Source organism: Esox lucius, chromosome 19 (assembly GCF_011004845.1).
Source record: "Esox lucius isolate fEsoLuc1 chromosome 19, fEsoLuc1.pri, whole genome shotgun sequence".
Classification (NCBI taxonomy): domain Eukaryota; kingdom Metazoa; phylum Chordata; class Actinopteri; order Esociformes; family Esocidae; genus Esox; species Esox lucius.
In genome coordinates this window covers 30,518,993-30,531,041 of record NC_047587.1, presented here as the reverse complement: position 1 = coordinate 30,531,041, position 12,049 = coordinate 30,518,993, and the positions used below count along the sequence as shown (strand labels likewise).

At 43.8% G+C, this 12,049-nt stretch overlaps 1 protein-coding gene across 1 annotated transcript in view; it reads left to right on the top strand.

The window, feature by feature from the left end:
• The window catches only part of LOC105026627 (overexpressed in colon carcinoma 1 protein), a 50,724-nt gene extending 39,283 nt beyond the window's left edge, over nt 1-11,441 (top strand). Inside the window, exon 5 of the mRNA XM_020056532.2 lies at nt 11,175-11,441. Within this exon, the coding sequence (XP_019912091.1) occupies nt 11,175-11,230 (56 nt within the window). The 3' untranslated portion in view covers nt 11,231-11,441. The remainder of the gene's footprint in view (nt 1-11,174) is intronic.
• Nucleotides 11,442-12,049: the final 608 nt, after the last annotated feature.

Here is a 12,049-nt window from a genome sequence, read left to right as displayed (position 1 = left end):
ATGCTGCATCGCTACACCCATCAACAGGCCTCCTCATATATCACATACATATAACCCACCTCCAAATTGGGTCAGCATAGGGGAGTGAGTCCTTGAGCATGGGGAAGACGGTTTCACAGAGGCAGCATGAGGTGCCGTGGCCCAGTTCGGCCCGGATCGGCTCGGCCCCGGTGAAGGAGAAGGGGCTTGATAGAACCTCCCATCTGGGCGGAATGTGCCAGCCACTCTCATATGTCATATGGAGGTCTAATGAGTCTGTTTCCTTGGGACAGAGGAATTAAAAGAAAACCGAGTGAAGGCAAGCAAGGAGAAAATTGAATCGACATGGAGGGGGGAGGGAGAGCACGTTTCAGAGCGCGCGCACACACACACACACACACACACACATTCCTCTTTAATGAAGTCAAGCAGGAGCAATCATCTCAGACCGGGGGAGCCGTCAATCGGGTTGCTGCAGCGGCACCTTGAAGGAATGAAACATGGAGCCTGTTTCTATTAAAGGAACCCGTGGTCACCCCACCCCCACGTTGGCACGTCGGCTCCTTCCACCTAGCCCGGCGAGGACGGAGTCGGCCGACAGAGTGAACGAGCAAGAAGGGGCCGGTAGCTGTTCACCATCCCTGCGTCAGAAGAACTGGACACTTCCTATGGGGGTGCGTGTGTCGGAGCCAACCGGTCCATCCTTGACCCTCCTCACCGTGAAACTAGACCGGCCGCTCGATGTTCCCTTAAGCCTTTCACAGGTGACGGTCAGTGTCACTGACACGTATCGCAAACTGACAGCAACGTATTCAACACGCTCACCTGGCCTTGCTGATGCAGTAACGACACACGTTTAAGCAGAACAGCCTATTTTCTGGGGGTGTTGTTCTCAGCCTGTACTTGTCTGGCACTCAGCGCAGGGTGGAGGACTGAGAACGGCGTCTCCCGCAACACTCTGTTCATAATCACATGCAGCGCGCTGTACATTACACCATCACCCAGCCATCTGGCCTCCATGGACTGAGGAATATCATCTCTGTTAGGTAACTCAGTCAAGATCACCTCAGAGTAACTGACCCTGTGGGAGCCGGCTGACGCTGGGAGTAGCTAACACCTAGGTACTATAAATCACACTGTCCTCATTACGGGGTTAGGCAGGTCAGCTAGCTATATTGTGTCCTCATTAGAGGTTTATGAAGTTCAACTAGCTATATCTTGTCCTAATGTACAGGGCAAGCACCAAGGTCAGACTTCGCCTAGCCGACACCATTGGTTGGGGAGCGGGTATAACAGGCACTGGCGAGCAGGCGTTATCTATCTGTAAACCGGCAATGTTAGCATCATTTCAACTTCTTTTTTTAAATGCGTGTGCACCTACAGTCCCACACACCCCATTCTTACCACAGTCAGTGAGCAGTATTTTACAACAGGGACGTCCGTAGGCACTGGAAAATGGGTCAAAACCAGGATCCAGTGGGACATTGTCTAGGGGGCCAATAACCAACCCAGGTTCAGAGGTTAGGGATCAGGTTGATCCGGGGCCCAGAGCAGTGCCTGTGCGTTGCTCTGGGGTGGTCTTTGCTGCTTCTCTCTGGGCCTCAGGAAAGGCAGCAGAGTGAGTTTGTTTTTGGTCTGAAATGAACTTTTCCTGATTGGCAGTGGGTTTATTGTTGCAGGGAAAAGCCATGGTTGATGCCTATAGGTAGCCAGGGAGGGCAGCGTGCGACCAGAGGCCTGCAATGCATTACGCACCCATCTCCTATTGAAAATGACCTTACCTCGCTGCCAATGTCGTCCTGCAGATACAGCAGCCTCAGGTTTCATGCATGGCACGCTAACAGTCATGGTCACCCACAATGCCCTGTTTTGGCTCTCCTCTTTGGTGGTGTATTGTGTCGCACACGTCTGTTTCTTCAAAGGGAAAAGGGTTGGTTTTAATTTGGAGTTCACTAAATATAGTTCAGTACTCGCAGCTTCAGAACCTTTTTTGATGAAATGTGGAGTGAGCTAAAACTTAGTGACATTTTGTGTCAACACTAAAATGTGGATGTCAAAGAAATAACAAAAAGAAATGAGGAAGCGCTAAGCAGAACAGGTCATATTTAGAAAGCGGTTACTGGGCCCAAATCATGGTCGAAACGTACAGACAATGGCCGGCAGTCCAGCATAGGGTGACCCAGACTTGTGCAGCTAGGAACGGACTAGGTCCAGATTGGTCCAGTGCTGGACGGGTGGATGTTGGCTTGGACTGGCTCCTCTCGTCACGCTATAGTGACCCTTTGGGGTAGGTCAGGCGCTTGTCGCCTCAACTGTCTTTTTTCTGGTGGGGAAACGCTTCAACCTCCAGTGTCCTGGTTGAGTGAACATCGTAAAGGCAAATAACAGACCAGGTTGGAGGCTGCTGTAGAACCACTGGGACAGTTTTGACATTTCGTCATTTGTAGACAAGAAAAATTGGGCTAAAAAGAATATTAATAAAAAAATTAAACTATGGTTTAGAGAAAAGGCACCAGAACTTTTGCGAACTGTGTTTTGTATAGTCTGAGTGTTACATCTGTGGGACTGTTGGTTCCATTGCGCAAGGTCAGCTCAGTCAAACAGAGTTAAAACGGTTGAATGGAAACCAACTGTTTTTGTAGCCAGGTTTATGAGTCAGGCATGCAGTGGGTCTGATGCTCCCCAGGCCAATGATCCAGTGAGGAGGGCCGGCGGAGATGATGTCGAAGATGTTGAAGATGTAATATATTATACAGCCATATAGGAAGATAAGTTGTAATATTATGCAGCTATATAAGAGGATAACAAGATAAAAATCTATTATGCAGGCATATAAATGAAAAAATGTTTTGTAATATTATCCAGACAGATAATATGTAATATGTTATACAGCCACAAAGGAATATAAGAATATGTAATATACTCTAAAATAGATAATAATAATAAATTCAATTATAATAAATTATACAGCCATATAGGAAGTTACAAAATATGTAATGTACTGTACTTATTATACAGCAATGAAGAAAGATTGCCTTAAAGTAGCCGCATCATTGCAAGACCGTGTTTCATATACTGCTCTCAGATTAGTCCAGGGGCAGTGCGTCTCATCCGGCGGGTAAGGATTCATGCATAGAATTCCTGGTTGAGGGAGCTGTGGTAGAAGAACCAGGAAAACACAGGATGTGTACATATCTCTGCATCAACTGTCCCAAGTCCACAGGAAGTTGCTATGATGAAGCTGTACTTTAACCACAAATTGGACATCATGAAATTATGGGGGGATTGTTAAAAAAAAATATCAAAAAGGAGGATGAAGGGAAAAAGGGCTTTAGAAATCCTATTCATCATCCCTTTTGGGGTCAATCCCCTTCTGCCATCCATCCATCTATCCTTCACATCCTTCCTTTCTTCTTCCGCGCCCGACAACCCAAACCCCCCACCCCTTTCCCCTTGGTGCCCGGGAGCTGACCTGCTTGTGCTCACGTGAACTGGAGTCTTTGATGTGGTACGTTTGGTTAGCGAGCGTTTGATGGTCGGCTGCCTGGATTTTCTTAACAGAACTGCTGAAGGGGAAGGAAGGCGGTAGATTTGTAGCTTCGCACTCCTCATCCCCCTCACAGCCAGCCAGCCAGTCAGCCAGCACCACACAATTACCCATAACCCCTCACACCTGTGTGTCAGGCGGGGAGGGGGGTGGGGGGGGCCCTGGCGGTTGAATCAGTGCTGTGATCGTCTCTTATGGACCGTTAGCACTAAACACACTGGCTGAACGTGTTCTGTTCTTCCGTGCTGTGACCCGCATAACCTCCATGTCTGTCTGTCGCCACCACGACCAACACTGTTGCTGGCAATGAAATGGACCGCTCCCCCCGTTATACAGGCATGACTGGGGGAATGAATTCGACCAGGGGGAATGCGGGCGTGGGTGGAAGGTTTGTGCGTGCTGTGTTGGAGTCCACATGCCACCGCATGCTTTCTCCAATGTGGGTGTCTGTTTGAGAGTGTCAACACACTCTAGCCCTCACCATTGGCCTCCCAGACAGGTTGTGTGTTTGTGTGGGGACATGAAAACATACATGGGCATTGACAAGTGGGACTTTGATGTGATGTTGTGTTAATGACTTAAACAAGCCAGTTGGGCGAGGGAAAACATTTGGGAGGCATGGAGGGCTCATCAACAGCCTGAATACTACCAGCTGCCAGTGGACAGGGGGCCGTTAACAGGATACATTCAGGACAGGACACACTCAGGACAGGACACACAGGACAGAACAGGACATACTCAGGACAGGACACACAGGACAGAACAGGACACATTCAGGACAGGACACACAGGACAGAACAGGACATACTCAGGACAGGACACACAGGACAGAACAGGACACATTCAGGACAGGAAACACAGGACATGACACACAGGACAGAACAGGATACACAGGACACATTCAGAACAGGACACACTGGACAGGACAGGACACACTCAGAACAAAACACACAGGACAGAACAGGACACATTCAGGACATGACACACAGGACAGGACACACAGGACAGAACAGGACACATTCAGGACAGGACACACTGGACAGGACACACTCAGGACAAGACACACAGGACAGGACAGGACACACAGTACAGGACACACAGGAAAGGTAGGAGGGAGTTACATACACACAAAGAAACACAAAGACAATCACAAACACACACACGCAAACACAAACTCACAGAGAGAGTGCTCCCGTCATACTTGTTGAGACATTCTGAAGCAATAGAGTCAGGTGTTTTCTGAGGAAAGGTCAAGGATCAAAGTCACACCCTCCCTGTTATTGACCCCTACCATTTGGGTTTGGGACAACACAGGAAATTGCTATCTGCGCCCAAGAGCAGGCATAGTGGGGAAGACCCTGGGCTTGTAGGCCGCACTCAAGGGGAGGAAGGTGAGAGTCTTGACGTGCAAAGTATCCATTCATCATTGTTGACAGTCTTGTGTTTTCTGGCAATAGACGACTGCTTTAGTTCGTCTTCTGAAAATGCTTTCGAGATGAGCCCCTCCCTGGCTCCAGTAAAAGCCCTCTTTCCACTCTCTAACCACTTGCCTCCAGTCCCATAAAGCGGGCCGGTACACCTCAGAGTACTGTTAATTACAACGGCGGTGCTGGAGTGTGACCAGTGTTAGTACACGTTAAGCCCGCTCTAATGGACTCTGTCACCAACGCCACAGCATGACTGGTGTTGTGGTTCCTGCGTTGAGACGACGACGCTGAGGTTCGTCCACCTTCTGAGATGAGCTCAGTTGTTTTATTTTGGAAGATAATAAGGAAAACCGATGAACCCTCAGGAATGATACTTTAACTACCTCTTTTAAAGCCCCTCAGCCAGGCTCTCTAGTAATGAGGACTTGATGCGGCAACGAGCCTTGAAACAAACATAGGGCTCGAGGGTGTTTCAGTGTTTGTATTTGTCCAATGCTCTCTCTGGTCATATAAACACATAAACATGGTTCACGAGATCTCTGGCCTTCTTTAGAATTGGTAATTACCTCTGTCAAGGGTATCGGTTTACCAAGTTTATAGGCCTGTCTGGAGTTCTAATATATCGCAAGTATAGTAATATATTACATATTTCCTCGATTGCTCAGATACTTTTAATGATACTGGGGTCAAGTTGATTTCCATTTTAACCTAATGAAAGAAACACTTTTCCTTGTTTGCAAAGAAGTCAGTCATTTATCATTGCTTTTACACACAATGTCATTGCTAAGCACTTTTTTGAGAAAGAGTAAACACGACTCTCAACTAAAAATGTAATACTCAGTTAAGATAATCACCCCTGAATGCGAAACTCTTCTAGACGTATACAACACTTTTTTGCACAGTTGTTTAATCAGCAATACATTTTTATTCATGCATAAACACTTATAAGCTGCTATTTTTAAGAATGGATCAAGCAAGACTAAATAAAGAGGTGTATGATGTTGGAGTAGCTCAAAGAGTAATACTTCCATGAGAGAGGCTGGGCAGCGGGTCCATCCAAAGAATAAATACTACTAAGTATTTATTCAAGAGATACAACTTCATCATCATCTCGTCAAAAGGAATTACTGTCAATTAAAACACAATGGTCCATAATAATCTATCAACACACCCTGTCGAGGTTAACCTTATTTGTTTATGTATGGGCCATTTGTTGATCATTTGAATACATTTTTTACCATAAAAGGCATGTGAATAGTTTGCAGTATCATGGCACGGGCTGTTTTTTCCATTTAAATTGATTGAAGATGATCATTGCAGAATGACAGTGAAAAGTATGAATATCCAGAAACCAAAGGCTTAACAGGTTTCCTTGACCTTTTTCCATTTTGTGCTTCACAAATGTTGTCTATACCGAGAATGCAATGCATCAAGCAACAGTTTCTCTTGATTGGTAAGATGCTTTTAATGAAACTGGGGACAAGTTGATCTCCATTGTAACCATGAGTGCAGCAGAGTTCTTTTTTTGGAAAACCGTTAGTCACTTCTCATTGCCTTCACACACATGTTAATGCTAAGCACATTTTTGCAAAAGAGTACACATCACAACTAAAACCGTAAAACTCAGTTGAGTAAATCATGTCAAACTAAATTAAAACATTTGGTCACTCTGATACAAAGCCATTATATAAAGCATTTGCAAAAGACTAAATGGAAAATTTACAATGGTTTCTTTATAATCATGCTCTTCTGTGACAATTTGCAATGCTCGTCTTTTGGTAAAATATATTTAGTAAAAAGCCCATTCTGTGATGCTGTATTATGTTTACGTGTCTTTTATGTTATACACTAATGTTACAGTATCAACAAATGGCCTACATGTAGAGTATCTCACAAAAGTGAGTACACCCCTCACATTTTTGGAAATATTTGATTATATCTTTTCATGTGACAACACTGAATAAATGACACTTTGCTACAATGTAAAGTAGTGAGTGTACAGCTTGTATAACAGTGTAAATTAGCGGTCCCCTCAAAATAACACAACACACAGCCATTAATGTCTAAACTGCTGGCAACAAAAGTGAAAATGTCCAAATTGGGCCCAAGTAGCCATTTTCCCTCCCCGTGTCATGTGACTTGTTAGTGTTACAAGGTCTCAGGTGTGAATGGGGGTGTGTTAAATTTGGTGTCATCGCTCTCACACTCCCTCATACTGGTCACTGGAAGTTCAACATGGCAAAGAACTCTCAGAGGATCTGAAAAAAAGAATCGTTGCTCTACATGAAGATGGCCTAGGCTATAAGAAAATGTACACTGTTATACAAGCTGTACACATACTATTTTACATTGTTGCAAAGTGTCATTTCTTCAGTGTTTTCACATGAGAAGATATAATCAAATATTTGCAAAAATGTGAGGGGTGTACTCACATTTGTGAGATACTGTATGTACACAGCTCCAAAAAATGAAGGGAACACTTAAATCACACATCGGGTCTTGATGAAGGAAATATATAAAATATCAAAATCTTTACTGTACATAGTGCAATTCGTTGACAACAAAATGACATAACAACGGTCAATGGAAACCAAAGTCTCCAACTGATTGAGGACTGGATTTTGGCAATGGACGATTTTGAGGCCAGGCATTGTCCTGCACCAGGAGGAACCGAGGACCCACTGCACCAGAGTTAGGTCTGACGATGTGTCTGAGGATTTCATCCCGGTACCTAACAGCAGTCAGGGTAACATTGGCTAGCACGTGGAGGTCTGTGCGACCCTCCAAGGATATGCCTTCCCAGCCAATCTCTGACCCCCCGCCAAACATGTCATGCCTGATGATCTTGCAGGCAGCATAACGTTTACCATGGCGTCTCCAGACTCTTTCACCGTCTGTCAAATGTGCTCAGTGTGAACCATCCAATTCTGGTGTTTTCTGGTGAATGTCATTTGAGCTGCACGGTGCCAGGCTGTGAGCATAGGTCCCACTAGAGGACATCTGGCCCTCATGCCACCCTCATGGAGAAGCATGCACACCAGTAGCCCTCTGGAGGTTATTTTGTAGGGCATTGGGAGTGCTCCTCCTGTTCCTCTTCACACAAAGGAGCAGATTCTGTACCAGTCTTGCTGCTTGGTTGATGCCCTTCTACAGCTCTGTCCAGATCTCCTCATGTAACAGCATGTCTCCTGGTACAGTATCTCTTCCATGCTCTTGAGAGTGTACTGGGAGACCCAGCAAACATTCTTGCAACAACACGTATGGTTGTGCCATCCTGGAGGACCTGGACTACCTGTGCAACCTGAATGGGCTGCAGGTACCGCCTCATGCTACTAGTAATGACACTAGCAAAACAAAACTAGAGAAGAATCAACCAGGAAGGAAAAAGAGAGAGCAATTGTCTGTTGCTACCAAAAATGCATTCCGTGATCTCATCATGAATTATTTTCAAAACTCTATATATCTACACCCCTTTTTTTGTTTACATAAACTTTTCAAAACTTTTTTAGTTTAAAATACAACTAAAGAAAAAAGATTGCAGTTTGATACGTTTAAATATATGTTTGTGCAGAGTATGATTATAAATATAAAAAAGTAATTTGACCAATCACAGCGGATTCCCAATTTAGCTCAACATCACACACAAAAAGGTGGATTTGTGGCCAAATGCAGAAGAAAAGTTTCAGTTGTATTGTTATTCATGCATCTTGAAAGATGTAAATTAATTCAACACATTTTGTGTCAACGTGAAGTAAAACATTTCACAATTTAAACAAACTGTAAGAAACAAAAAAAAGAAAAAGAATACAGTGTTTTGCTTGTCTAAGTTCATTTAGTAAAATAAATTCTCATTCTGACCAACAGTTTTTTTCTTGTTTGGACCTTCGTGTAAAAAAAACTTTAATTCTGCATTGACAAATGTGCTCAAGCAATCGAGAAAAGGTGTTAGTCAGGGAAATGAGGGCAAATGGTCAGTCCTCACTTACAAAATATATATATTTTTAGGCTTGCTGTTAAGGGTTAGAATTAAGTTTAGGATTAGGCATTAGGGGTTAGTATTAGAAGTTAAGATTTAGACTAGTTAAAATGTTTAGACTGCTGAAAATTCGGTTTACGGAGTTAAGGTTAGGGTAAAGGTTAGTTTTAGGCTAAATGTTAGAGTTAGTTTTAGAGAATGTGTTAGTTAGTTTTGTATGTGTGGTGATTAAGCGAGTGTATTCATTTCTGAATGTCTGCATGTCTGTTTATGTGTGTGTGCTTATGTGAATTTGTGTGTGCGTACATCATGCATGTGTTTCAGAGACAAACAACATACCTTATTTTCTGCTCAGATGGAATGTATGAGCCCAGAGAATGACATAACGGCTAGAGAACTAATGCAGGAGACAAATGCTGGAGTCAAATTCAATTACCTTAAGTGGACCCGACTGAAAATGAGTGGGTCTGTTTCAAATTGGACAATTTTCGGCTCACAAAACACCCATTTAACTGAACTAAACGTAACGTGAGCCCAATCTATGCATCACCATGATTAAGAATCTAATCATGAAACACAAAAAGGCTATCAACAGCTAATGTCTATAACTCAACACTTTGTAGGAAGAAGGTTACAGTAGATGGTAAACGATCACCAGCTGTTGATGCCCAGGTTTTTGAAGGTGAATGGCTCTTATAGGACATACTGACACATGGGATCCCTCCTTTCATCTCTAGCGGATAAAGGTTACAGTACAGGACTCCTCAGTGTCATTGTTCCTGAACATTCCAAAGCATCTGAACTCTTCCTTTGTTCTGTTCACTACCATTTGCCATCCATTTGCAATATGCTGGCAAATGAAAAGCCATGGGAAGTACTGTATTAAGTGTCTGCCTTAAATGAAATCCTCTCTATCAATACAGCGACCCACTTCGCAACATATCTGCCAGCCAAACAATTCCCATATGGAAAAGCCTGTGTCCCTCCACATGACAGTGTTTTAGAATGACCACCAACGCAAATAGATTCAAAGATCCAGCCTTGTGTGATCAGACGCCGTTGGGGAAGATCTACCTTTGTGGAGACGATAGAGAGACTGAGCCTCTAAATTACATAATGAGATCAAAGGTTGGTTGTGTTTGGGTGACCTGCTTCAGAGAAGTAAGCAGAGGCTGAGACATGCTGTTTTATCCACTACGACAGTTCCAAATGAATGGGCCAATCTGCTAACACGGACCAGAAACGGAGTCGTCGGATACTTCAAATGTTTCACATTCAGCAAAACAGTGTCCTCCCCCTGGAGGTTTTCAAAAAGAAATCCCTGTTGTCACTGTCCAACCACAGCAAGAAGACAAATGAATCCGGTCCGCATGGCCCGGGAACTCAAACAAAAAGGAGACACCAAGTAAAAAAGTACTGTATGTATAAGCCTGTCTACACCGGTTATGAAACATGTTGTACTGTGTGTGTGTGTGTGTGTGTGTGTGTGTGTGTGTGTGTGTTTCAGGGTTTTTAACCTGGATTCACAGGAATAACTTTTGTGACATGCTGTATCATTGTACACATAAGTTTTCATTTTCTATTGGCTCTGTGTCCTTTCAAGCCTCCAACCACCTCAACAATGTCCCCCTCTGTCAGTCTGTCAGTCTGTCAGTCTGTCAGTCCGCCCACCAGGTCACAGCTGGTGGAATAGTGTGATTGGGGAAGTCTCTGGAACCAATGCACTCAAATATCCTTACTTGAACTCAAAAGATTTGACAGATGACTAAGTTCATTAAGGAAAATAAAGAAAAACTCAAACAGAAATCAAAGGAATCCTCAAAAATGGTCCGCTTAAAAACACTAAAATGTCCAAAGGTTTCAGAGCGCATGTCACTTCTTTTACCTATGAAACTTCCCTGCAGATAAGAAGAAATCGGTATGACAAGCAATCCATTCCTTCCGTCAGACACATTTTCTCTCTGAGAGGTTTTTATTGTTTGGAGACGTTTGTCTAGGACTGAGTCTGGAGTAGAGGGGGCAGACAGCCAGGAGGAACCGAGGGTGATGGAGTGGGCCACCTGAACAAACCCGTGTGGGTCTAAGGACCAGGATTTATTGCTCTCTTCCCCCAGGCTGGGGCCCGTCTCTGGGGCTGCTCTGTTGGGGGAAAGATGGCTTCCATTCTCACGTTCTCTCTCTTTTTCTATTTCTCTCTCACATTGTCTGTCTCTCACTGTCCGTCCCTCTCTCCCTCTTCCTCCAGACATCCTGAGCAGCTGTTTGTCCAGGCGGGTGGGTGAGCGTCTGCTGTGGGGCTGACTAACCCTGGCCTTAGGGATGGAACTCCTTTCTTTCCCAACACTTATTCTTTCTCCCTATACTCAGTCATTCTCTAACAATCTTACCGACTCTCTGCTGTGTCACCGACCTTCACACGACAGCCCCATGCAACCATACGGACACCTTGTTAACAGCTCCCTCAAGACGTCTGTCTCATCTGCGAGACATAGTAGGGGCATTAGATTTTGCTTCAGATAGATCTGTGTGTGTTTGTAAAAGAAATTAAATTTTTTTCTTCCTTTTTATTTATATCTCCACTGTTGTGAATCGTCTTATATAAGGCATTTATGCACTGCATTGTATGGAATGTCTTGTTTGCTGTGTTTAATAAGGGCAGAAGTGTTCCAGAAAAGACAGACATTTATTGAAAAATCCCCAACAATTTGACCTAGAATCAATTACAATTTCAACGCTGTCTAGGTACACTATATTCTGGAGCTTTGGGCATTTATGAAATAAATGATGGAACCCCACTGATGCCAGACAAAAAATACATCTAATATCTGTCAGGCCATTTTACACACACATCTTCAAACTTGTTACAATGCACAAAAACAGTTAAGGACAATTTCAATGTATTATTAAATATAACTATATTACATACATACCTGTATCCAATTCAAACTGCTAAATGATCCACGGTATCTCCATCTAAAAACAATGACATATGTTGGTTCATAGAAATTCCAAATGAAGGGCAATGAAAGGCAGGACTTCTTTACACAGCATGCATGAAAACAAGTACCGGCACCCGTAAACATACTCATTTAAAAGCCCAAACACGCTAACAGTTAAAGA